The sequence below is a fragment of the Gopherus flavomarginatus genome, chromosome 2 (genome assembly GCF_025201925.1).
Source record: "Gopherus flavomarginatus isolate rGopFla2 chromosome 2, rGopFla2.mat.asm, whole genome shotgun sequence".
Classification (NCBI taxonomy): Eukaryota; Metazoa; Chordata; order Testudines; family Testudinidae; genus Gopherus; species Gopherus flavomarginatus.
The window spans coordinates 67,519,925-67,547,482 of record NC_066618.1 but is presented as its reverse complement, the minus strand read 5'-3'; the positions used below and the strand labels follow the sequence as shown (position 1 = coordinate 67,547,482).

Sequence of the window (27,558 nt, the reverse complement as noted above, 5' to 3'; positions counted from 1 at the left end):
CAATTTACATCAACTGAGTATTTGGCCCAATGGCTCCAGCACTTAGCACTAAAGCCTTGTTAACCACACAAGGGCAAAGGAAGCACTCATGCTACTAGTACCAAGATCAAGGTGATGCATCTTGACAACCTTCTCTCCCTCTGCCAAGTAGAGGCCTCCCCCTGCTGGGACATTAACAACAAGGCTGGTGTCACAGTGAATTTAAGGATTATCTTTCCGTCTCCCTCTGATGCACACAAACACACACACTCCCTCACAGCTCCAGGAGCTGGTGCCTAGTAGCACTGGAAGAGACAATCCTGTTTTCATGGACCTGTGAGGAGGTGGAGAGTACCAAGGACAACACAGGGAGAGCATCCTTATTGTGACAGGTTGACCCTTAGGGGAGGCCCAGGGACCCTGGCCATCAAGGCAACACTTGCAGTAACAGTCTTTACATTTTTTAAAAACAGGACTGTGAGTAAAATTAAGTCACCAGTATAAAACACAAGGATGCAACCCAAATTTACCTCAAGATGGGACCAGACTAACCACTCAGTTAATAAGGTACAGAGTTCTACTGCCCTCTTTTCTGCTATCTGTGCAGCACAGCTCTCACTAGCCCTGCCCCGCCACTAACACAGATGGAGAGAAGACCAGTGAAATGGAGACTAGCATCACAACTTGGACAGGCACAGAACAGGGTAAGGGCGAAATGGTGACATCAGCACAGCATTTGTGCTCCCATCAAAGCTGCCCCTCCGCACGTGTGGTCCCAGTACTACGCACTGGAGCAAGAAGGCCCAATTCTGCTCTGTTACAATCATGTAAAAAAGAAGAATTATTTAGCCCAAAGGTTTTCACCATGCAGACATTTGTGGCCTTAAAAGAAACAGCACCTCTTCATTTAAACACAAACAAGATTAAAAATACACACACACACTGATTCCTCCACCTCCCATGCAAAGGAAAGATACAATGAAGAGAAACGGCATTCAGAAAAGCTCGTTAACAAATACAGTGCCTGAAGTTATGAGGTACTGTGTCACTGTGATTATACCACCTCATCTGACTCCAAACCATGTACTTCATAGAGAGTGTCCAAGATATTCAGCTGGTTTTCCATGGCTGGCAAGTAAATGTTGAGGTCTCTCTGCATTGCATTATAAAAAGCTTCTTCCTGATCATCACACTTCTTCACAGACAGTGCTGCCACAAAGTCTTCATATGTTGGTGCTGCCCTTAAAGCCAACTGGGAGAGGAATAGAAGTTTAAATTCTCAAACTTGGAAAGTGACTTTTGATGCTTCAACTTTTGCGTCCCCATTATGAGACACTTTACAGAGGCCTGATTTTTAGAAAGTGCCTGTACAGCATATTTTGTGACTACAAGTGGTAATTTTTTATTTAGAATTTAAAAACATTAAAATAACCAATGCAGGTACATTTTCAAAAGGAGCCTATGCCTAATTTTCAAGAACTCAGAAACTTGGAAGTCAGAGTCCCATACTTAAGTCTTTTTTTTAAATAATTTTACCCCAAATCTTGCTGCTTTTCCTTCAATCATGAAAAGCATTGTATTTACATCTGGCTGGGACTTTATATAAGGTATGGCTACACTTGAAATTTCAAAGCGCTGCCGCGGCAGCACTTTGAAGTTTGAGTGTAGTCGTAGCGCCAGCGCTGGGAGAGAGCTCTCCCAGCGCTGCACGTAAACCACATCCCTTACGGGTGTAGCTTGCAGCGCTGGGAGCCGCGCTCCCAGCGCTGCAGCACTGATTACACTGAGGCTTTACAGCGCTGTAACTTGCAGCGCTCAGGGGTGTGTTTTTTCACACCCCTGAGCGCGAAAGTTGCAGTGCTGTAAAGTGCCAGTGTAGCCATGGCCACAGTCTCTCCAATACAATTTATAACAACAGACACCAGGGGGCGCTGCTAGCTTGGTGGTAGGACAACCTGTTTCCTTGGTTACTCTATTTGAGTAAAGTGGGTCTTGTTTTCATGATTATTAAGTTTCAGTCTTCCTTCCAGCTCTACTCTAACGTTTCATGCACTGGAGGTAAGAACATCTTGAGGAGACAGAACCTACTTCCAGAAATTCATTTAAAAATATTAGGAAAAGATGTTGTTAGTGATACACACTAAAATATTCTGACTTTATTTTTATTTTCCTAGAAACAACCCTATATGGTGTGTGGCAAGAGACATTTCTAGACTAAATCTAAAATAGACAAAAATTCTTAACTAAAAGAAAAATAAAATTTCTCCGTGAAAATCAAACATTAAACATAAAATGATAGCCCTAACCCTTGCCTGAGTCAGAGATCTGACAAACTGAACATCTTGTTAATTCTTTTGGTACTTACATTTCAGTACATTTTATTAGGTATCAACCATAGCATAAGACTGAACAGGTGAATGCAGACAAGATTCTGACTAGCTGAGTCAGCAATTAAGATGTTAGCCACTTACCGCAAAAACCCCTCGCACAACCCAGCCGTGATGCTGCCGTAATGTCTTGCCATAAGCGTTGTCTTAAAAGAAAGAAAAAGAAAAAATAAGTTCCCAATGGTATTTTCAAATTTTCTTCCAACTCACTTCCACCCGGCTGTGAGAAAGGATTTTTTCTTACAACTCCACACAGCATTTCAGCGTAAACAGCTAGCCTCAGATCTGCCCCAGCTCTTAATTTCTTCCAAGGCCATGCGAGTTAGCCACTATTCCTGTGGCTTGCAGTAGCAGTAACCAAAAGGTCTAAAAATGGCTGTCCCACACATTCTCTGCAGTCAGTGGAGGGCATGGGAGAATACTCCCCCCTGGATACAGCTGCTTGGATTACTTGCTGGACATTATTTCATGAAAAGTGTTTTAACAATTTTCTGCAAATAAAGAAAGTTATTCACCGGTATGTTTCTTCATTATCCGACCATTTGTACAGATTATTTGTACAAATAGGATTTGGCAAATAAGTTACCCAATAAATCCTCTCTGCCAACGGACACCAATTTATTTGCAAGTCTAATTTTTGTTGTCTGATTAGCCTGAGCTCTGCCCATGCCTCACCCCCATGGTTCTCCTCCTCTCTAGTACTCTAGTACTCCGTTCAGTGCAAGTTGCTGAGCACTGTGCCAACTGCACCATACTATGGGGAAGAACCTCTGCACAGGGGCTGAGCAAACACTATATGCTTAGTACTGTCATTTCAGCTCTGCGCACTTTCAGCAGCTCCCACAGCCAGCTGTTTAACATCCTAAGCACTGTGCTTTCCCATGTATACAACAGATACAGCAGTTACTGTGCCTACCTCATGGGGATGCCAAGAGGCTCAGTAAAAAAAAAGCCCCATATAAGCATACAGTTTTTTACCAAGTTTTAACTTAGATACATTTGGGGTTGTTCCCCCCCACCCCCATTTTTAACTACATGTAAACACACAGTTGGGGGGAAAATCCCATCAAATAAATTCTCGCCTCGTACAATGTAGTTATCTGTAAATACGGTATTTGGCTCAAGATTAAAGTTTTCAGAGAAGGTATTTCTTGAAGGCGAGCTACAGGGAACACTAATTTTGATATTAATAAGAGAAGAACACCCAGAACCTAAATAATGGAGAAAAAGTTCAGTTATCTAAATAAAAAAGTAAGAACAATAAAGAAATTGGCACTTACTCAGAGCTATTTGAATATTCTTTTCTCCATTCTTAACTTCTGTCAAAAATCCCTTCAAAAACTTTAAGCCTCTGTCACGAAAAAAACAAAAAAAAAAAGAGCAAAATATTTATCACCAGACAGCCCCCACAAAAATTGCTTAGTGAAATGGAAGGGTGTGTAATATCACTATGTACGTATGCAAAAAATCACTGGTTTCACATAAAACTGCAAACCATTTTGGCCAAAATGGGACATTACTAAAGGCTGCTCACTGTGAGCAGAGTCCCTGTCTCATTGCCTACGTGGAAATGCCGGGAGAAAACACAAGTGAAGTTTCCTCTTGGCCTATTCACTTGTAACAGCAAACACAATATTGACTAGGCATTTTCTTCTTCTGGGCAAAGAGATGGATCCATTACTAATTGCTTCCAGCCACCACGCCCCAACTCCCCAGACAGGCTGTGCTCCAAGTCAGAGTTCATGTGCCGCAGTCTAGGTCCTCTGGATGACTCAGACGCATGGCAGGAATAGTTACCCAACAAGACTATTCAGTTATTTCTCTAGGAAAAGGTGGGTATTTAGACCTTGTGATTGGTATGCCCAATACCGGGACCATAACTGGGATGTTAAATTTGAACACAGTGTTTGAACTACTCCGGTGTGCAAAGAAACTAGCAAGAATTGCTTCCGGAGACTGATCTACATCGGTGAAGGGATCTGGATAACATCCTAACACCAACAATTAAACCGAAGGTTTGACACTTGGCAGTTACCTTTTTAGCCACAAAAGTGCCTCTGTTGCAGAGTTTCTAACGTGTGCTACCTCAGCACTCACTTCATGCAGCACTATCTTCTGGAGAGTGTTGAACTCTTCTCTGTTGGTTATATATTTCTGATTTATTTTCTAAAGAGAAGGCAACAGTTTACACTTTTACATGGTTCCATTCTATACAACAAAAACATTCTGGCTCACAAGGGCTATTTACCAGGCCTCTCACACATAAAAGGAATTCTGGTTCCCAGATTAATTCTTTGCAGCGTACATGGAGTAGCAGACTCCAAATCTGAGGGGAAAAAGTGCCTTGCTTTATTCAACAGCCCTCTGACATTTTAAATCTGGAGTGGCAGTGACGGGCCATGAAGAGAGTCCTGTCCATTCTCCCCGAGAAAAATGGATACCTCAACTTTCAGAGAGGGAAGTTCAAGCTCTGAGCACTTCAGGGAAAAGAAAAATGTGGTTAAGGTAATACTGCAGGGGCAGCTGGAGCAGCAGATTCTATAAGAGACTCAGAATGTTTTGTTTGTTTTTAATAAATGTAGCTTGTTTCATATAACCCACCCTTGTAAAAAACACAAGCCAATGCAATCAGACTGTCTTAACAAGCTCTTGTTGTATATATTGGAGATACTTGTTGCCTTTCCACTCTCGGTACTATCTTTCCCAGTCCTTTTTGGTTTTTATAGCATTCTTTTCTGTTAAATTATATGTTTTTTATGCACTTGCTCAATGCTAGTAGCTATAGCAGGACCCTGTGCTGTGGTAGAAGAGAAGCAGGCACACTGGGTAAGTGAGGAAGCTCTTTATTTTCCATTTTTAAAAAGTATTTCTTTGAAGCCGGAAATAAGTTATGTTCCTAATTAGGTGTTTAATGTTTTATTTTAAGTGATAAATATTCTTTTACTTCATCTTGCCAGTAGCACATGAAACCTTTTCAAGCTTGGAGCCAAAGGAAAATGTTCAGATTCAGAGGCGTCTCATCAGCTGGTGTAAAACAGAACTGATTTATATCAGCTGAGGACCTGGTCTCACAACGTACTCTCTGGCTTCTGCTTGAGGAAGGAAATGTTTCTTTTCAGCCTACTGCATTAACAAAGCGGATGTGGTTAGTGAGGCCTTCGCTTAAAATACTATCAGTACAGAATTTAAACAGCAACTTAAATCACATTCATTAGCTGCTATAATCTAGCATGCTGAATGGTTTATACCAGGCCATCACTCAAACAGAGTTTAAAAAAATCTGGTTATACACAAAAGTTGGACTGTTGAAAAAATATTCTGGACTTAACAGTGCACAGTGTAACATCCCTTTCTGAATTTTGATCTGACCAACAGGAGCGTTATGCAAATATTACAAAACCTCCAGATACCAATCCCACCCCTGTATATTCCATATGCCTGACCTACCTCCACCTGCTCCAAACACACCACACACTTCCTTTGTAAGGGTTACTGCATTGCATTAGATCCTATGTCACTCTGTGTTTCTACACACAATCATAACTGTAACAGCAAGCCAGCTGGGTAATAGATACTGTGTGGGTACTAGAGATCAGTAAAACCTCATGGTTTTAAACACATCTTTAAACTCTCAGGTATTAAAGATGGAACAAGCCACCTATTGCACCCAAAAGATGGAAGAGACAAGGAGGGAAAGGAGTTCTTTAGAGTAGCACAAGAATGTATGACTTGGAATAATGGGGTGAAACTAAGCAATGTAAAAAGTTACGTTGAATTATCAGGGGAAAACCCTATTCTAATGATGAGATCTATAAGAATGCTGAATAGTTTTCCGACAGAAGTGATAGCAGCCCACCCCTTGAATCATTTACAATCACATGAGGAGAAATTATAATTATTATTATTTATTAAGTACACATACTGGGGGCCAATCCTGCATTGTCTGGAGTGTGGAACAGTAGACTTGCTAAAGAAAAGGCCTATCTAATTTCCATCATTTTAAGATATTCAATAGATTGAGTATGAGATTATTGTTCATATTGTTATATACCAGTTTGGTTGTACACCCTGATTTAAAGGAAACTGGTACCTCCATTTACGCACTATTTGTTTGGGTGTTTCAGCATCTGTTTAGTCTTAGGTAGAATATCTTAAGTTTTGTTTTTTGAAAAGTCAGTGCCAGAAATGGCTATTACCTTGATATTACCTACAAAATCCATTTTAACAGGAGCAAAGACTGTTGGTCCAAGTTTGTCTAGAAGAAAGAAGGCAACATTTTTAAAGCAGTTTCTTAGTACTCATGACTCAGCAATATCCATTTCACCTACTACCAAAAAGGTTTTCTGAATAGTTAAAAGGAGAAACAAAAAGATGGAAGTCTTTTTCTTCCTTCTGTTATAGGGCCAAGAACTCCAGTCTGTACACGAGCCAAAAAGACACCAAAATAATAGGACCTAGCTCTTATAGCAAGTTTTATCCATAGATCTTAAAGCACTTTATAAAGGAAGTCAGTATCCATAGCCTCAAATAGGATTAAAGAACTGAATGATCTTAATGAGCCTGAGCCACACCTCAGCCATTTCTCTGATTAGGCAGCAATCAAAAAGGATTCATGGCATAGCCGCTGGAGACACTGACTGTAGTGAAAGTAAGTAACCACCTACCCAAGACTGGCACTATCGCGTAACACGATTGCAGAAATTCCTCTGTGGGTATGCCGTCACCCTCCTGGAGTTCAATGTCACTAAACCTGGAGATTCCAGTATAAACACAAAGAAAACTTTAAATACTCCTGTCATACTTTACCCACAAACAATGGAAGAACAGTTTGCTTTTTTGGAAGGAGGTCACACTGCAATCAATATTTCACAAGAACTACATACTGAGTTTTTTTCTGTAAGGGACATAAATGTTTGAATGGAAATCACAAGTTTTATATTCAAAGACATATATGCCTTGTTTGCTTGCTCACAAACAAGTATAAAAGCTGGAATTCAGATCTTTGATTCAGACACATTTACTGACAAAGGCGAATTTTACATTATGCCTGTATGGTGAGGGCAGAAGGATGTGCTTATGGTTAACGCACTGGGCCGGAACTCAAAGAGACTGATACCATGCCAGAGATTGAACCCAAATTTCCCATGTGATCTTAGTCATCTGCTTTTGCTCCTCAGTTCCCCACCTAGGAAATGGAGAAAATGCATGTCTTGGCTATTTCGACTGTAAGCTCTTCTCACTACATGCAGGTACCGTTCCCAGTGCAATGGGGCTCTGATCTCAGATTCTGAATTTGGGGGTGGAGATCGGATTATCATTGTTTCAGCCTGTTCCTACACTCTTAAGCATTAGAGAATTATATTTCACACTACTGCCTCTTTTGTACAGTTTCAATGGAGAAACTGTATTACACACCTGCTTCATTTGAATAAGGCAAACTATACATGCACTGAGCCACTAGCACAACCAGATCCTTTTTACATCAGTTTCACTGTGCCAGCTTTTGCTATTGGTGAATGTAGCCCAGTGTTTTTGACAGTACAGAAACAGGCTCTTAATCACACCATGGAAAAATAATTCTCAACCTAGAGATGTACCACAGTCAATTTAGCAGAGACAGATAGTTACTTTAAATAGAGTAATTTTCCAGCTTGTGATTAATTGACCAACAATCAAATTTTCAGACGTTCAACAATTATTGCTGCAAGTTACTCTTGCAAAGGAATCACCGCATGGACGGTGGGGGTGAGTTAGGGAAGGGGGAGGATAAAAATCACAAAAAGTAGTATTTAAAGTGATGGACCTTTTACCATAGTACTCAACTGTTAGACTCCCTTGTTCCAACTCCTAGTACTACAAAACGTATTATAGCTTTACTACATACAGTACAATTTACAAAATTATCTCTGCTGGGATTTATTTAAGTGAATCCACCATTGCATGGATCAAATGCTCAGTTGATTAAGGGTTTTAACCATACAGTCTCAATATACCACCAACTGTTCATCTACCGCATGCAGGAGCTATGCTACCTATTGTTCATGACACTGAAGAAGGTAGGTAAATCCTCTTCTTTTCCTTCTCCCCCGTGTGATGGAGCTGGTCCACTTATGGAATCCATTGCCAAATGCAGCGATTCATTGGCACTGTTGCCTTCTATGGGCAGCATCTTGCTTTCTCCATCGTCTTTAATTTCATCACCTTACATTTAAAAAGAAAGGAAACCTCAATTGCTGAATGATACCAGGTATCTAATTTGAATGAGATTCTTCGACTAGTTCTTCTCTTGTTATCTACCTTATTATTTTAATGGTGTCTTCTAAAATATTCAGAGTGAATGGCTCTATTGATCTTTGCATGCACACTTTTCTACAGGCCCTAAAAGGACTACACAATACTGGCCACTCTCGCTACTCAAACTGGAAGAGTCCCAGCTCCATGGAAGAGATGTCACTTTGTGAAATGTCATCACATCTCTTAATTTATTCTTTATTCCTTTGTCCATTGAAGGGAAGAAAATGCAACTAAGACCAAAAATGTGCAAAAGGATGGCAGTGTTTGCCTAAGACACATGATGTGAGAGCCATATTGAACTTCCTGGGAAAGGATTAAATGTTGACTCTCACGTGTCCTGTTATCTTACCCGGATAGAAAGGGCTGTGGAAGTGGCTTGATGAAGAAAGGATCTAGGGAACCCTAAGTTCAGCCAAGACTGGTGGAAAAGGTTGGGCTGAAAGTATATTGTATTACCATGAATTTCTAAGTAAATGAAAACCAAACCCAGGGAAAAGGGGAAGTGGACTTGGTTTTAGAGCAGGTGGGAAGCGCATGGGAAGTGGAGACCTCTCATCAGACAAGGCTGCACAACATCTTCCCAATAGGAACCCGTAGTCATTTTCCTTTCCAATTACCGTATTTCTGATTTTTCAAGTATTTCTTCTGCCTTTGCAAGACCAAACTAAACTGAACGGGGGAAAACAAGTGCAAACAAAATTCTGGGGAGCCAGTGGGGGAGCTAAATACTTGTGACAGACATAGCATAATTTGGTAAGCTGAGAGGAACCTTGATACCTCTTATGTTTGTGCACAAATTCTGCTAGACCACCGGTTGCTGGAGCCTGTTCTGCATAATGTACAGTAAGGGAAACACAAAACGTTTGAGTCTGACCAAGTCTACTCAACAAATAATAATAATAAAACCTCAAACACTCCAACACAGTGTCTCAGGGCTCAATTCCATCATATACTGAATTGTTTTGATACAACCACATTAGCATAAATATCAGGCAATTTCTGAAACAATGCCAAATCAAAATATAAATAAAATGTTTTAACTTTGCCTATTTAGGAGAGATGCCAGCTGGAGTCATGGGTACTTTAATACAACGCTGTCTGAACAGTGGTGGAATTTCCTAAAACAAGTTTGTCAGTTGTGACCCAGATGAGCTCTAGTGTGAGAGAGCAGTTTAGTCCTGTACCACTTCAGTTCTTGGTCTCTCTCCCAAGGCCACCAACAAGGGTGTGAATTGTGTTGGGAAGACTTAACCCCTGGGAAATGGACAGAGAGCAAAGTAAAACTTCAGTAATCTTGTAACAAGCCCTGACATACTCCGTCTCTCTTGAGAAGTGAGATATCTCACACTCTTGTAAGATTGTTTGTGCTCAAAAGTACTAAATACCACCCTGGATAATATTTCTTTCCAAACGTTTACCTGTCAACTTCTTTTCAACATGGTTTTCAGCTGAAATGTCACAGTCTCCCTCGTTAGATTTCAGATGTGAGGGTATCAGAGTGTTAATCAGGGGTTGGTCACAAGGATTAATTTCTGTCTTTACGGAGCCATTTTCACAACTGTTCAATTCCATCTGCCTGAAGGAGGGGGAAAAAAACACAAATGTAAACTAAAGGGCAAATGTAACACTTTGCTTGGCTTGTCTCTTCCTATCAAACTGTACACAACAATGTGAAAGAGGGACTTGAAATCCAAAATTGTTGCCAGTTCTAGATTGCTGTGAGAAACATGGTTGTCTAAAAACATTAGAAGGAACCATGTGGTTCCAAAAATGTTTTTCCAGTGTGTATATTTACTGAAACAATCCTAAGCCAAGAATATGGAATATTTGAGAGGAAAAAAAGTAGATACTCTATTAAAATTTAATAAAGAGGGGCACAGCCAACTTGAAATCCAGTTGGGTTAAAAAAAAGCTAAGGGGCAGATATTGTATCTGAAACAGTCCTGCTCCCCCAGTTTTAGTCATATTTTCCTATTTCCACCCCCGCCCCCCAGATATCTTTTTCTCCATTGTTTTCTGAGTGAACAGCCCAACCTTAATTAACAGGTGAAAATGGCCATGCAAGTGGGAAAATAAACTATACACAACAAGTCATCAAATGCACAAAGAACTCCTTCCAACCTCAGTTATAGTAATTTAAGGTATTATTTGTAAAAATAACACGTAAAAAGGTTTTCAGACAGAGTTGCCTTTAAGGAACTGTTCACGCAATTAGAACAAGCAGCAAAGAATCCTGTGGCACCTTATAGACTAACAGACGTCTTGGAGCATGAGCTTTTGTGGGTGAATACCCACTTGGTCAGATGCATGCAGTGGAAATTTCCAGGGACAGGTATATATATGCAAGCAAGCTAGAGATAATGAGGTTAGTTCAATCAGGGAGGATGAGGCCCTGTTCTAGCAGTTGAGGTGTGAAAACCAAGGGAGGAGAAATTGGTTTTGTTGTTGGCAAGCCATTCACAGTCTTTGTTTAATCCTGAGCTGATGGTGTCAAATTTGCAGATGGACTGAAGCTCAGCAGTTTCTCTTTGAAGTCTGGTCCTGAGGTTTTTTTGCTGCAGGATAGCCACCTTAAGATCTGTTATAGTGTGGCCAGGGAGGATGAAGTGTTCTCCTACAGGTTTTTGTATATTGCCATTCCTAATATCTGATTTGTGTCCATTTATCCTTTTCCATAGAGACTGTCCAGTTTGGCCGATGTACATAGCAGAGGGGCATTGCTGGCATACGATGGCGTATATTACATTGGCGGACGTGCAGGTGAATGAACCGGTGATGGTGGGCAGATCTGGTTAGGTCCTGTGATGGTGTTGCTGGTCTAGATATGTGGGCAGAGTTGGCATCGAGGTATATTGCATGGATTGGTCCCTGAGCTAGAGTTATTATGGTGTGGTGTGCAGTTATGGTTCGGTGTGCAGAACCGGTTCATTCACCTGCACATCCACCAAAGTAATATACGCCATCATATGCCAGCCATGCCCCTCTGCTATGTACATCGGCCAAACTGGACAGTCTCTATGGAAAAGGATAAATGGACACAAATCAGATATTAGGAATGGCAATATACAAAAACCTGTAGGAGAACACTTCATCCTCCCTGGCCACACTATAGCAGATCTTAAGGTGGCCATCCTGCAGCAAAAAAACCTCAGGACCAGACTTCAAAGAGAAACTGCTGAGCTTCAGTCCATCTGCAATTTGACATCATCAGCTCAGGATTAAACAAAGACTGTGAATGGCTAGCCAACTACAAAACCAGTTTCTCCTCCCTTGGTTTTCACACCTCAACTGCTAGAACAGGGCCTCATCCTCCCTGATTGAACTAACCTCATTATCTCTAGCTTGCTTGCATATATATACCTGCCCCTGGAAATTTCCACTACATGAATCTGACCAAGTGGGTATTCACCCACGAAAGCTCATGCTCCAAGACGTCTGTTAGTCTATAAGGTGCCACGGGATTCTTTGCTGCTTTTACAGATCCAGACTAACACGGCTACCCGTCTGATACTTGGGAATTAGAACAAAAATCAAAATTTTATGCTAAAAAGGAATTAAATATTTACTGGAATTAGTCTACTGTTATTAAAACTAAGAAAACCCAGAAGAGAGATTAGCCTTTTCAGCAAACAGAATATGTTTTAACAACTCTTGTTTTTAAAATACTCAGCTTAAAAGATACATCAGAGACCTGGGGAAAATGTTTGCTTTGCATTGGAGGCTGACAGGGGACACGTCACCAGTGCAGATGAAGGTGGTTGTGACAGAGCAGATTTTAAAGAAATGTTCCAGTGGCACATTATACTGGCATTATTGGTCACTGCTGCGATGGACAGCTCATTCACTGCCTCCTGACACCTTTGTTTTCTGCAGCAGCACTCATAATGGCAATGCAGGGAGCAGAAATCAGAGGTTGGAAAGAGAGCAGTAAAGCATGTGTGAGATGGTTGGCTAGCCACCAGCAGCAAAAGGGCATAATAAGGATAATGGTAAGAGAAGTCACCAGGAAGTAGCCAAGAGGGAAAAGTGTGAGCGAAGTGAAAGAAAATCCACTTAGCAATAGAGTTTGTGCTTGTATCTGGTATTTGCAATATCATCAATACATTCAAAAAAACAACGTAAGAGAGTCAGACATAACCAAAAAAATTATGCCATTCTTAGGAAAAAAAAAAAAAAAAAGAGTGTCACTGTACCTTTCTGCTGTAGTGCTACTGGAGGAGACGGGAGGGGTTACCTATAAAAACAGAAAAATTATCCTTAAAATAAAGCAGCATTTTGTACTCCTCAAACTTTACATTTATTAACTCAAATGGAAGTCAATGAGGAAAATTAAGCTTATGCTTTATACTTCCCTGATCTGGGGTCCATATGAACATATGCAATGAGGTTTGAACCATGAAAATATCGGACCCTTCTCAGGTAACGATCTATTCCGAAGGTTACCGGGCAAAGATCAAAAAAGAGGCTAATCCCCAGGCAGTGTACTGCCTACCTCCACAAACAAAACAAAACAAAGTATGGCAATCCCATGGGAACTGGGGAACAGGAGGGGCCACTGTGAAAGGCTGAGTAAAGGAAAATGAAACCCTCTTCCTACGTTTAAATTAAAAAACCCTACACACACCAGATGAAGAAACATATATGCCTTCCTCCCTTCATCCTAACCGATTGTTAGCCAGGAGAGTTGCCCTAGTTTCACAAATATGCTTGGGAAATTTGAGACCGTGACAGTGAGATGAATTCTCCATCTTCTGGGTAGTTTACAATTGCAAACATGGTGCTGGGCTTATTTTTAAAATTTATTTGAGGCTTCCATTGCAGCTAGCACACAGTCACAATATTCTGGGCCATGGATATTCACAGGTGGATCAGATCCCAAATATTACTGAGCAAGGAGTTTAAACTCCTATTAACAGTAAGTGAATGGTGACTTAAATGTACAGTCGAATCTTGCATCACTTGCAATCCATATGACACACCAGGATGTCACCAGTGGATGGTTACTATCTCGATCCTGGGCTAAAAGCCTCATTCCTTACTACCACAGCTACTACTTTCCAGGACAGGCCGTATGCTTTCGATACTGAGATTAACAGCAGAGATTGCACAACATTACCTTGTTTGATTTGGGAACAGCCAAGTGTGGAGATCCCGATGGGGTGTGATGTATTAACTCAGAAGAGAAGGTCACATTTGCAATCTGCATACATTCTTCAAGAGTCTTCAGGAAGGTGTTACATGTTGATTTCAAGAGAGCTCCCATATCAATTCCATTCTGTGAAATAACCAGATGGCAAGACACTTTATTTGCCATCAACTCCTAATCTGGAAAGACTGAAATTTACAAAACCCATCATCCCAACAGTCATGTTTCTTAATCATCAGAAGCTCAATATCTTCAAAGAACTAAACATAAGAGGCCATCTGATCACAGCAATGACATTGCATCTTCTGAAGATATTCCTGTTGCTGTTAGCCTACACTGACACCAATCTCAAAATGCAGCATTTCAACAGCAACATCTAATTATATGCCACATGCCCAGAGTTAAAACATGGTAAACACGTGCCACGGTGAATTCTGTTATTGGTCCAGGACCCAACGTTCTGCTATTAGGTTGGCATGACCAGAGGACATCATGGCAAGAGAATGAAAAGCTGACAATTCAAGTGACCTAGGATAAGATTATTTATGTATTGTACCTATACCATAAGAAAGGTGACTGCAGTTTAACAAGGTGCAAAACAAAGTACTGTGCTGGCACCAAACCCCTACTTTGTCTATATAACTTACTCTGGACAAAGGGTTATATCTGTCCTGATCCTTGTGTATTAGATGTAACATAGAAACATGTTAATGACAACGGATTGCTATTAGGCTAAAACCTTCCAGCTCTGAATAATCCATTGCCAGGTAAAGGGATACTAAAAATATTGACTCATTTTCCCCACAACACTGAATTATGAAGTGAGTAAATACAACATTATATGTGTGTTTGTTACAACAGTTCTAACAACCGCTTACTAGTCCTTTATACAAGACCAAATTAGGCACAACAACATTACTATCACCACACAGTTTGTTAAATCCATCATCAAGATTTCAGCCAGTGTCTTACTTGGCTGGCTAGGACACCACAATAACTCCCCTTCATGCAGTCATCTGCCAGCCCCGCAACTTATGAATAAAATTCCTCTGGGAGGCACCACAGGAGGACAGTACAACTTGGAAAACCACATCTCCTGTCTGAGAGGCTATCTAAGTTCTTCTTGCATATAATCCTTCCACCTCCCTACCCCTTGCATTGAGAAGGAGCATACCCTCTTCTTTAGAAGGCCGTTCCCAAACTGAGCTCCTTCTGCTAGGAAAGCTTGTAAAAGATGCCTCTGGAACTGGTATTTCTTTTCTAATGCAAAACCAACAAATGCTCAGTTAAAACTCCGAAAGCCATCACATGGGCTGGTCAGGAAGTTTCTTCTTCTAATTGAGTTTCACTGTGGCTCTACATTATCTCTAAATCATTACGTATTCAGCCTTAGAACAGAACTGACTGAAGGAGGATTTTAACAGTCCTGGACTGTAGTCTAATTAGAATCAGGTGCTATACATGTCTTGCGTAGCATCTCTTCATCAAGTATGTGCACTTTATTCCTGGAAACATGAACTATATGCACAAGGTCAGTGAAACCATAATTTTTTTTGAGGCATTACTATCCTGATCATAGTTACTGTATATGACCTCAGTACTAGTCAGTATAATGGAGGGCAATACATAATAAAAATATCATCATATTGCTAACTAAAGTCTGTTGCTTAGGTACTTTTCTCCTACATGCATTCAGCAGGAAAGTCAGTGCAACATTAAACTGGGTATCATCCTTCTTTAAAAGTCATGATGGGTTCGTTATGTGAGGTGTTCAATCCACAGGACAAGTCCAGAGTGCTCAGCACCCAGTGGGATAGGGCTGTACAAAAACAAAGTTGTACCTCTGATTCTGATACACCACAAATGCTAGCTTCCTTAGTTTTATCCACTTGCTGAACAAGGAGGTCACAGTACAGTCTAAGCTCTGACATTTTGGTTTTCAAGGCTTCGGTGTTTTCAGTGAGCTCTAAAAATGAAACAAGAAGAGAGTTGGACACATCCCATCAGTCTTGCAGTGGACGTTTTTGGAAAGTTGAGGAAATAACTAGTACTATTTCAATCCAGTCCAACTCATCTGATCGACATTTCAACACATTCTCCATTAAACTGAAAACGTAAGACTTAGAACTAGGTTGCCCATCCGTTCATTTTATGACAGTTGAAAAACATGCACCTTTTGATATTTGCCAACACAAACAGGAATACAGTGTTCCAGCTGAGCTGTTCCGTTATAACACACAAACTTACTACAAAAGAGAAAGAAAAGAGTCTCAGCCACAAGATGTCTGACTTCATGAGCCTTTTTATTCAAGGACTAAATCCCTACATACTATAATGTGTCTGTTTGCTAAATAATCTGAAGTTTAAATAACAGTTGTCAGAGGGTCATAGCTCTTTGTTTGTAAACTACAGGAGGGTGGAAAAGGGGGGTTGACAAAGACAGCTCATCTTAACACCCATCTATCTCATTATTAATAATTAAGGGACCTGAATGCCTGAAAGCCAGTTTAAAAAACCCTGAATAGATTATTAATGATCCCCAAATTAAAAAAAGTTAATTTTGTTAGCTGAAAGTATTTCAAGTTCTGCGAATGCACCCCAAGTACTTCACCTTGTGACAGTGCGTCAATTTGTGAATTTCATCTTGTTTTATGTCACTGTATTGATTAAAATGTATAGCCAATTAATTTTGACAACACTTGGGTTTCAATATTAAAAATGTTCAAGAGACCAAATTACCAATGTATTATCTACAGACAAAACAGTCTTGTACAGGAGAGAGATAATACATCCCCAATCCTTCTGAGATGCAGGTTCTCCCAGCATGTTCTTTTCACTTTATGCAGAAGATATGTTTCCAAAATAAGCCCCCAAACCTACCTCTATTTATACTAGGCCTGTTTACAAATATAAAGCATGTCATCCAAGACTAATATGAAAACACTGGGCCCCAATTACCTTGGTTTTTGGTAGCATGGTGCTCCCTTCTTATGCTTTGTTTTTGAACACAGATTTCTGAACTAAATGGGTCATGAAGGCACTCCTTACCTGTACCAGGTGTGACAAAGTTCCTCCTCTACCTTGGTGGGTCCTGCACTTATTGGCAGATTTGCTCACCTCAGTGATCTCCCCCACAGTCTGGATCAACTCCTCCTGTGTCTGATCAGGAGTTCGGAGATTTGGGGGGAACCTGGGCCCGCCCTCTACTCCGGGTTCCAGCCCAGGGCCCTGTGGATTGCAGCTGTCTATAGTGCCTCCTGTAACAGCTGCATGACAGCTACAACTCCCTGGGCTACTTCCCCATGGCCTCCTCCAAACACCTTCTTTATCCTCACCACAGGACCTTCCTCCTGGTGTCTGATAACACTTGTACTCCGTAGTCCTCCAGCAGCACACCCTCTCACTCTCAGCTCCTTGCGCCTCTTGCTCCCAGCTCCTCACACGCACTTCCTCTCCTCTAGCTCCTCCCTCCCTGACTGGAGTGAGCTCCTTTTAAAACCCAGGTGCCCTGATTAGCCTGCCTTGATTGGCTGCAGGTGTTCTAATCAGCCTGTCTGCCTTAATTGGTTCTAGCAGGTTCCTGATTACTCCAGTGCAGTCCCTGCTCTAGTCACTCAGGGAACAGAAAACTACTCAGCCAGTGACTAGTATATTTGACCTCTACCAGACTCCTGTACCCCACTGGTCTGGGTCTGTCACACAGGGTAGAATACTTACATATCTTGCCTTTGACAGTTTCCTTATGCCAAATGCTGAGTTATACTGTTACAAGGTATTGTGGGATACTTACAAGTGAGTAAGAGTAATCATAACAAGATTTCACACGACTGCCCAACACTTATACTTAATATACACCATATTAACACCAAAAAAGAGTACTTGAGTACTGTTCTTTTTGCGGATACAGGCTAACATGGCAGCTACTTTGAAACCTATCATATTAACACCATGAGCATAATACTTTTAATGCTCCTGTGGCAGCGCTTTGAAGTGCGAGTGTGGTCGTGGCGCCAGCACTGGGAGAGAGCTCTCCCAGCGCTGCAGGTACTCCACCTCGAGGGGATTAGTTTACAGCACTGGGAGCCGCGCTCCCAGCGCTGGGGCACTGTTTACACTGGCGCTTTAGAGCGCTGTAACTTGCCGCGCTCAAGGGAGTGTTTTTTCACATCCCTGAGTGAGAAAGTTGCAGCGCTGTGAAGCGCCAGTGTAGCCAAGGCCTCTGTCTTGTGTTGAGAGCCAGTTTGAACCTATAGTCTGATGCCACGCATAGCAAGGCTAGAGATGAAGGGAAAGTTTCTCACCTTGGGGAGAGTTAACACAGGAAGAGTCACCCAGATGGTGCCAACAATTATTGTCTTGCTAATGACTCTTGTCTGCTTTCCCACCCTCTATTCAGCAAGGGTGTTGAGCAGGAAAACTCAGATGTCTGGGGCATGGGGCCTCACACTGGGGGCTTGGCTACACTTGCAGGTGTGCAGCGCTGGGAGTTACAGCTGTCTTCGTACAGCTGTGTAGGGAAAGCGCTGGAGTGTGGCCACAATGACAGCTACCAGCGCTGCAGTGTGGCCATATTTGCAGCATTTGCAGCGGTGCTGGGAGTGGTGCATTATGGGCAGCTATCCCACAGAGCACCTCGTCCCATTTTGGCGCCATGGGTTGTGGGAAGGGGGCGGAGGGGTCAGGTCATTCTGCTTCCTGTCCCAACGCCTCGTGATGCATTGCTTCACATCCAGCAATCCCTGTTTTTCCGTCCACGTTTGGCGCCATCTTGACTCTCTCAACGGTTTCTGTGCAGAGCGATTTCTGTGGGAAATGGAGCCCAAACTGCTGAGGAGTATGCTGACGAGTCTCGCCAGCACATCATGTTTGGCAGTTGAGCTATTCCTTAAGATCCAAAGTCATTAGGAGTCCGACGATGATAGCGAGTCACCTGACACGTACAACATGAAATTACTTGTGGCATTCATGGAAATGCTCAGCACCGTGGAATGCCGCTTTTGGGCTCGGGAAACAAGCACTGAGTGGTGGGATCACATCGTCATGGAAGTCTGGGATGACGAGCAGTGGCTGCAGAACTTTCGGATGGGAAAAGCCACTTTCATGGGACTGTGTGCTGAGCTCGTCCTCACCCTGCGGCGCAAGGACACGAGATTGAGAGCTGCCCTGCTAGTGGAGAAGCAGGTGGCTATTGCAATCTGGAAGCTGGCAACTCCAGACAGCTACCGATCGGTCGGGATCCAGTTTGGAGTGGGAAAGTTGACTGTTGGAATCGTTTTGATGCAAGTTTGCCAGGCCATTAATCGCATCCTGCTAAGAAGAACTGTGACTCTGGGGAACGTGCAGGACATTGTGGATGGCTTTGCACAAATGGGTTTCCGTAACTGTGGAGGGGTGATAGATGGGACGCATATTCCTATTCTGGCACCACCCCACTTAGCTTTCGAGCACGTTAATCGGAAGGGGTATTTCTCTGCGGTTCTCCAGGTGCTTGTGGATCACCGTGGGCGTTTCATTGACATTAACACAGGCTGGCCTGGAAAGGTGCATGATGCACGCATCTTTTGGAACAGTGGCCTGTTCAGGAAGCTGCAGGGACTTTTTTCCCAGACCGGAAGATCACAGTAGGGGACGTTGAAATGCCCTTTGTGATCCTCAGAGACCCCGCTTACCGTTAATGCCTTGGCTCATGAAACCGTACAGAGGGAAGCTTGACAGGAGCAAGGACCAGTTCAACTACAGGCTGAGCCGGTGCCGAATGACTGTGGAGTGTGCTTTTGGCCGTTTAAAGGGGCACTGGCGATCTCTGTATGGGAAGCTAGACTTGGGGGAAAGCAGCATCCCCACGGTTACATCCGCGTGCTGTACCCTCCATAATATTTGTGAAGGGAAGGGTGAAACATTCAGTCAGGCATGGACCTCCGAGGTTCAACGCCTGGAGGCTGAATTTGCACAGACAGAGAGCAGGGCTACTAGAGAGGCCCAGTACAGGGCTTCAAGGATTAAGGATGCCTTGAAGGAGGAATTTGAGGCTGAAAACCAACAGTAATGTTTGGTGCCTTACACGGGAGTGAAGTGCAGTGGTTACAATGTTAGTAGCAATCTGTTTTTCCTAAGCTGATTTGCAGTGCCTGTTTCTTTCCTGGGCTAAGGTATCTTTGACTTTCTGCAATAATAAAGACAGTTTTCAAAGCCAAGAATTCATTCATTGAAAAGAAAATAACTTTATTGACAGACACACAACATTTTGGGAACCTAAAAAGGCAGAGGGGTGCGGTGGGGAACTGTACAGTCACAGGTTTGAATATGTCCTGTCTGGAGTGCTGTGCAATGACTGCTGCACTTCAGGATGCCTATACTGCATGGTGATGGGGGTTGAGTGCAGAGGGTAAGGGTCATAGTTCTCAGGGCTGGTTGGTGAACATACAGGTGTTGGAGGCAGCTGGTGGTGGTAAGAACCTGGATGCTGGGGAAGAGGGTTTTGAGCTGACATTGGGGCACAAGGGAAAGAGCTTTGGGGGCAGGGGAGACACGGTAATGCTCTGCCTGCATGGCTACGAGTGCCTGGATAGAGTCCGCTTGACGCGCCAGGATGCTTATCAGCTGCTTTGTGCTTTTCTTCCTGGCCGCTGCATTTTTCTGGCGGATCCTGCTTTCCCTTTCCCTCCAGTCCTGCACTTTTTGATTCTCTCTGGCAGAGTGATCCAAAACTGCTTGCAGCAGGTCGTCTTTGCTTTTTCGTGGTTTCTTCCGGAGGTTTTGGAGTCTTTGGGCTGTTGATAACACGAGCAGCCGAGAACTCAAGGTTGCTTGTGGAAAGGCAAAAAGGGCAACACTTAACAGAGGCAGCATTGTTTATATCTCACAGACAGTTATTCCCACACAGAGAAGGAGTTTACAGTCTTCACAATAGCATAATTTTCCCATACCAAAGAGAGCGCACATAACCCACAGGAGCCCCAAAATGGTGATTGCTTCAGGGCTGTACTGTCCTCGGGGTTTCTGTGCATTGGGGGAAGCAAACAGCTGCAGGGGGCACCTACAGTGAACACTCTCCCAACATTTTCCACAGGAGTTGATCCTGGAAGATATCTTGCTGCTACGGGTCACCTGGGAAGAGCAGGAGGGTCTTCTACAGCAATACGGATTCCGCCCTGGCCCCTATGCAGCTTGCCTGTGTGCAGCAATGGTCCCCCCACCCCTCGCAGCACAGTGGCGCAGATGCGTTAGCCTGACTGGGACAAGGACCACAGTGGCTCTCCCAATAAACTTGCGCAAGAGCATTGCCCACACTCTGGCTGAAACTTTTGAAGAGATTACCGAGGCCGATTATCACGACGTGATAGACCACATCAGTGGCCTATTCCACATCTAGGTATGCATGCATGCAGCCCTGACCCTCCCTCCTCTCCCGAAACATTTCCATCCTGAAAATAAAAGCCGCTTACCGGGAACCTGCTTCTTTGTTTGTCCTTCATCAAGTACCGGCTGCTGCGACTGGCTACCTTCCTCCTGGCTTGAGAAGAGCTCCTGGCTGCATGCCTCCTGGGACTCCGAGGTGTCTCCCCCCACCCCAGTACCCTCACTCTCGGTTTCCTCCTTCCCCTTTCCTCCTCTTCTTCTTCTCCCCCGCCCGCTCTGAAGTGTCCATCATGGTCCTCAGATTGGCAGTGGAGTCACCCCCAAGTATCGCGTCCAGCTCTTTGTAAAAAAGGCAGGTCATGATGGCAGCGCCGGAGCGGTGGTTTCCTTCGCGGGCTTTGCAATAGGCACTCCGCAGCTCCTTCACTTTAACCCTGCACTGCAGCGCGTCCCAGTTATGGCCCTTTTCCAGCATGGCCCTTGATATCTGTCCATAGGTATCGTAATTCCTACGGCTGGAGCGCAGCTGGAACTGCACAGCTTCCTCACCCCAAACACTGATGAGGTCCAGCAACTCGCCGTTGCTCTATGCTGGGGCTCGTTTGGCACGTGGAGGCATGGTCACCTGGAAAGACTCACTGATTGCAGTCCACAGCTGGCTGAGCAAACAGGAAGGGGATTTTTAAAATTCCCGGGGCATTTAAAGGGCGGGTCACCTGAGGCCAGGGCAGTAGAGTTTGAACTGATGAGCAGAGTGGCTGAACAGGCATTCTGGGATACCTCCGAATACCTCTGAAGGCCAATAACAGCGCTTTTGGTGGCCACACGGGCGGAGCAGTGCTGCAGTCATTATTCCCCAGGCAGAGGTGGAGTACATGCAACGCTGTAGCCAGGTAGATACAGCGCTGTATGTGCCTTGCAAGTGTGGATGGTGAGTAAGTTGCAGCGCTGTAAAGCCACCACCAGCGCTGCAACTCTCCAGTGTAACCAAGCCCCGAGACTCTTCACCAAGACTGTGCTTATTAGCAGGAAGGTTTCTGCGTGGAAGTGGCTGACGACTGCCAGCAGCATGAGGGACTTGCTGCAGGGAGACAAGGGCATCTCCACCTACCCCGGACGCGTGCAGATCTCAGACTCAAAAGACTCTCAGGAGCGGTGAGGACACGGAGGGAGGGAATTGTTGTTTTTCCCCTAGATCTGTAAGGATATGTCTACACTGCTCACGTCACGGCTCTCCCAGCAATAAAAATAACCACCCCAAACAAGCGGTGGTAGCTTTATTGCTGGGAGCCACATGCTGTCTATACTGGCGCTTTTCAGCACTAAAATCTTTGTCGCTCACGGGGTGTTTTTTCACACCCCTGAATGACTAAGTTTTTAGTGCTGAAAGTGGCAATGTAGACACAGACTAAGTGTGTGTATGTGTGTTTAAGACATTCCTTTGGGAATGTCTGGGTGTTCCCTATTTAACTGTCACAGGATCCTTGAAGGCTTAAGTAGCTGTGGGGATTAACTGTTTTTTCATAATTTAAAATGAACCAAGATCAAAATGCTCAAAGTCAGAGTTAGGGTCAAGGTCCTACATCTCTGATAAGGCTGATTTTCAGAGGTGCTGAAAGCCTCCTGCCCAGGTTTGGACACTTTAGCTCAAGTACAGATTTTATCATTCCTAGTTGAAAAATTCCTAGAAAAAAATAAGGAGATAAAGAACAAGTAAAAAATGCATTGTTCAGAAAGGCTAGAAGTGCCAGATAAACACAGCTCTGAGGGTATGTCTACATCTACAATTTTGCAGCGCTGGTTGTTACAGCTGTATTAGTACAGCTGTATAGGGCCAGCGCTGCAGAGTGGCCACACTTACAGCAACCAGCGCTGCAAGTGGTGTTAGATGTGGCCACACTGCAGCGCTGTTGGGCGGCTTGCAGGGGGGTTCGGGGAACGTGAGAGCAAACCGCGGGGAAGGAGACCTGCTTGCAGGGGGGTTCGGGGAATGCGAGAGCAAACCGCGGGGAAGCAGGTCTCCTTCCCTGTGGTGTGCTCTCGCGTTCCCCGAACCCCCCCGCAAGCAGGTCTCCTTCCCCGCGGTTTGCTCTCGCGTTCCCCGAACCCCCCTGCAAGCAGGTCTCCTTCCCCGCGGTCTGCTCCGGTGTTCCCCGAACCCCCCCGCAAGCAGGTCTCCTTCCCCGCGGTTTGCTCCGGTGTTCCCCGAACCCCCCCGCAAGCAGGTCTCCTTCCCCGCGGTTTGCTCTCGCGTTCCCCGAACCCCCCTGCAAGCAGGTCTCCTTCCCCGCGGTTTGCTCCGGTGTTCCCCGAACCCCCCCGCAAGCAGGTCTCCTTCCCCGCGGTTTGCTCCGGTGTTCCCCGAACCCCCCCGCAAGCAGGTCTCCTTCCCCGCGGTTTGCTCTCGCGTTCCCCGAACCCCCCTGCAAGCAGGTCTCCTTCCCCGCGGTTTGCAGGGGGGTTCGGGGAACGCGAGAGCACACCGCGGGGAAGGAGACCTGCTTGCGGAGGGGTTCGGGGAACGCGAGAGCACACTGCGGGGAAGGAGACCTGCTTCCCCGCGGTGTGCTGTCGCGTTCCCCGAACCCCCCTGCAAACCACGGGGAAGGAGACCTGCTTGCGGGGGGGTTCGGGGAACGCGAGAGCAAACCGCGGGGAAGGAGACCTGCTTGATTACCAGAGAGGCTTCCTCAGGTATGCTGGGATACCTGCTTATTCCACGGAGGTCAAGAAAAACGCTGGTGAGTGTCTGCACCTGATGACCAGCGCTGGATCACCAGCGCTGGATCCTCTATACCCGAGGTTCGACCGGGTGTACGGCCAGCGCTGCAAACAGGGAGTTGCAGCGCTGGTAATGCCCTGCAGATGTGTACACCTCCTAAGTTGCAGCGCTGTAACCCCCTCACCAGCGCTGCAACTTTGTGGTGTAGACAAGGCCTGAGAGAATGTTCTTACCTTTTTCTCTCTGCGCCCTACTGTCTGTCAGACAGGCCTTGGCAGATCCAAGTGCAACCAGCCATTTTTGCCTCTCAGCTGTGCTTCTGGCTTTCAGGTAGAAGTACTGTTCTCCAGGAATAATCAGATCCATTCGAGTACTATCTGCATGGTGAACTAAGAGCAACATAGATTAAAGTCACTGAATTAAAACCCTACAGTTTCTGAGCCAAAACCCTCCAGTATGGTGCATGCTTTCCCTCACACCCATCCTAACTTTACAATAGAAAAATACTAGGATTCTTGCAAACATATGGGGAAAACTTGAGGTCAAATAATACTTGAAAGCTAGTTATCAACAGTCAAAAAACTTTCCAACTTGCCATTTTGTGACCGAGGCTAGTGAGTTTAACTTGTCAGCCTCTTAGGGAAGGAATGTTCCATGCCATGAAACAGGAATCCCTTCCACTTTAATAACAAAATAAAGAAAAAAAAGAGCAATGCTGAATGAACTCTCAGTCATGTCCAGCTAGACCCATGAGGGCTACAATACAATGAGAAAAAAGTGCAAAACAAAGGGAGGGAGAGAGAAAAAAATGAAAAAGGGGAGAACGTGTATGACACACGTTTATGTGATTTATACAGGTGCGGGACGGTCAGTAAAAGGGAACACTCTCTGCTGTGAAAGGAAGATCTGAGGCAACCTCCTACAACAAGTCTGTATCCTTGTCCATCTTTCAGTTTTCCTAATTATATTTATACCTCAAAATTATTGTCACTAGTCTGCTCACTCCTAATGGATTAAGAGCTGAAGTGCGGAAGTTTGTTCACAATTTACACCGTCAGAGTGGATTGTCTTGTTTTAGATCTGTGCCAGGGAACATTTAGCTGGACCTGTGAGCCCCTACACCATGGCTCACAAAAGAAATTAACGTGTTATGCCAACATGCAGCATACCCATCATACTAGATGTTCATAGTTGTTGGAAAAAAAATTCTTTATTTAATTATTTTAAAGTTTAATAGAAGTTATATTCATGTTGTGATATGGGAGTGGAAGGAGGAGAAGAAATCATGATACAAGACATGTCAGATCACAAAAAATGATATTTAAGAACCACAAGGGAGCAAGAAATTTATTGGAAGAATTTTGCACAGCAGGTTCTGAAGTTCCTTAGTTACCTTGAATTTCACACACGGCCATTTGGATGCTTCCCTTACAACCCTTCCAGGCATCTTCCCGAGAGTCGTAATATGACAAGATACCACCACAGAGAAGAAACCATCGAGGCTGCCAGCCTGCAAAGCAAAACTGCATTTCTCAGTGATTTAATCTTTCTTATAACACACATTTCTTTAGTCCATTTCTTTAGCCATATTTCTTGTGGGAATCTATACAAGGAAAGCCCAAACAAGAGATATTCAAGATGGTTAAAGCTCCATTAACCTCATTTCCATAGAGATTTTTACTGAGCTTTACCACAGCAGCCTTTGGCAGTAATTGCAGGCCTTCCCTACAGCCTCGCTGGATTTGTGAGTGTCATAAACAGATAGCTAAGGGTTAATGTCTCTTTCACCTGAAGCACCTGACCAGAGGACCAATCAGGAAACCGAATTTTTTCAACTTTGGGTGGAGGGAACTGAGTTTTTTCGTCTTTGTTTTCTGCTGCCTGCTTTCTCTGAGCTTTGGAGAAGTAGTTCTACTTTCTAGTCTTCTGTTTCTAAGTGTAAGGACAAAGAGATCAGATAGTAAGTTCTATGGTTTCTTTTCTTTGGTATTTGCATGAATATAAGTGCTGGAGTGCTTTGATTTGTATTCTTTTGGAATAAGGCTGTTTATTCAATATTCTTTTAAGAAATTGCCCTGTATTGTGTCATCTTAATACAGAGAGACTATTTGTATTTTTTCTTTCTTTTTTATATAAAGCTTTCTTTTAAGACCTGTTGGAGTTTTTCTTTACTTCAGGGAAATTGAGTCTGTACTCACCAGGGAATTGGTGGGAGGAAGAAATCAAGGGGAGATTTGTGTGTTGGATCGCTAGCCTGATTTTGCATTCCCTCTGGGGGAATAGGAAAGTACTTTTTGTTTTCAGGATTGGGAACAGAGAGGGGGAGTCTCTCTGTGTAGTTTCACAGAGCTTGTGTCTGTGTATCTCTCCAGGAGCATCTGGAGGGGGGAAGGGAAAAAGGATTATTTCCCTTTGTTGTGAGACTCAAGGGATTTGGGTCTTGGGGTCCCCAGGGAAGGTTTTTTCAGAGGGACCAGAGTGCCCCAAAACACTCTAATTTTTTGGGTGGTGGCAGCAGGTACCAGGTCCAAGCTGGTAACTAAGCTTGGAGGTTTTCATGCTAACCCCCATATTTTGGACGCTAAGGTCCAAATCTGGGACTAAGGTTATTACAGTGAGATGCAGGCGAAAATCAGATGAGAACATTTAGTGGAAGAAATTGTCATCCCTTGCTGAGTATTAAGCTACAGACAGACTAATTTCCTCAGTCAAGAATGCTGAAGACAGCTTCAGACCCTTGATGGCATAGAAACACTTACTTAAATAATACATAGCTCCTCGTCAATACAAGCCTCTAATTCACTCTGGGGCTCTTATTGCTGCTGCTGATCATAAATAACTTCAGCTAGGCTGTTTTGGCTTACTGTATTGCCAGAGTCCAACTGAATTACAGCCTCTCAATCAAGGACTGTGTACAGTCTATGTGGCGATATGCAAAGAGCACCTGTCCACATGCTGGTTAAAATTTATTTTAAATAAACTGGATTTTAAAATGTATTCAAATAAATTGTCCCTCCTACAAAAAAGTTAGTCTTTTTGCTAAATTAACATCTTATTTCTCTTTCTACCAGATAAGTAAACACAGAATGAGTCACAATTCTCACTACGTAGAACAAGCAACGCATTTTCAGAACAAAATCAGTATGAGATGTATGAGAAATCAAAACTTTCAGAGCATACAGCATTTTCCAGTGGCAGACTTGAATATTTAAAAGGTCTCAGTTTTTCAAAAAGTCAGAGAGCAAGGATTTTGCTGGAAAATATATTAGCCACCTGGGACCCAAAGATGCTGAACCAGGCAGACATCAGAAGATTATCGTGAAGGGCCGGCTAATAGTAATAGATGGCTGACAAATTGCTGATACTGCAACAGGGTATCTTTCGTTACAGGAATTTTACATTTTGTTATGGTCACAAAACTAACCCTATAAAATGGAACTTTTTGTGTTCTAGATTAATTCTCTACACATAGACTTCCATATCGACTTTGCAAGATGATTTTCCAACTCCCAGAGTGCCAGAAGCTCAACCTAGCATCTGAAGAGTTAAAGCTGTGTCCCTTCTGTTTGTTAAAATTGACAACACTAAAGATTCTGGAATGAGAATTTAGGTGCACTTTCATTGATGATGCACTAGGCCTGCCAGAACATAGCTCATTCTTCCATAGCTTG

General features: G+C 43.7%; 1 protein-coding gene across 2 annotated transcripts in view; it reads right to left on the bottom strand.

The window, feature by feature from the left end:
- Nucleotides 1-577: 577 nt before the first annotated feature.
- PLEKHA8 (pleckstrin homology domain containing A8) overlaps nt 578-27,558 on the bottom strand; it is a 48,295-nt gene continuing 21,314 nt past the window's right edge. The window contains exons 2-14 of one of the 2 annotated variants that reach the window (XM_050942883.1): nt 25,281-25,397; nt 24,121-24,276; nt 15,648-15,772; nt 13,777-13,935; nt 12,854-12,894; nt 10,079-10,236; nt 8,399-8,567; nt 7,031-7,116; nt 6,563-6,621; nt 4,402-4,532; nt 3,647-3,717; nt 2,451-2,512; nt 578-1,231 (exon numbers count right to left, since the gene is read on the bottom strand). In XM_050942883.1, coding sequence (XP_050798840.1) covers nt 1,034-1,231; nt 2,451-2,512; nt 3,647-3,717; nt 4,402-4,532; nt 6,563-6,621; nt 7,031-7,116; nt 8,399-8,567; nt 10,079-10,236; nt 12,854-12,894; nt 13,777-13,935; nt 15,648-15,772; nt 24,121-24,276; nt 25,281-25,397 — 1,532 coding nt within the window. In that variant the 3' untranslated portion in view covers nt 578-1,033. Of the gene's footprint in view, nt 1,232-2,450; nt 2,513-3,646; nt 3,718-4,401; nt 4,533-6,562; nt 6,622-7,030; nt 7,117-8,398; nt 8,568-10,078; nt 10,237-12,853; nt 12,895-13,776; nt 13,936-15,647; nt 15,773-24,120; nt 24,277-25,280; nt 25,411-27,558 lie in introns of both variants that reach the window. The other variant, XM_050942884.1, reaches the window with a different exon arrangement.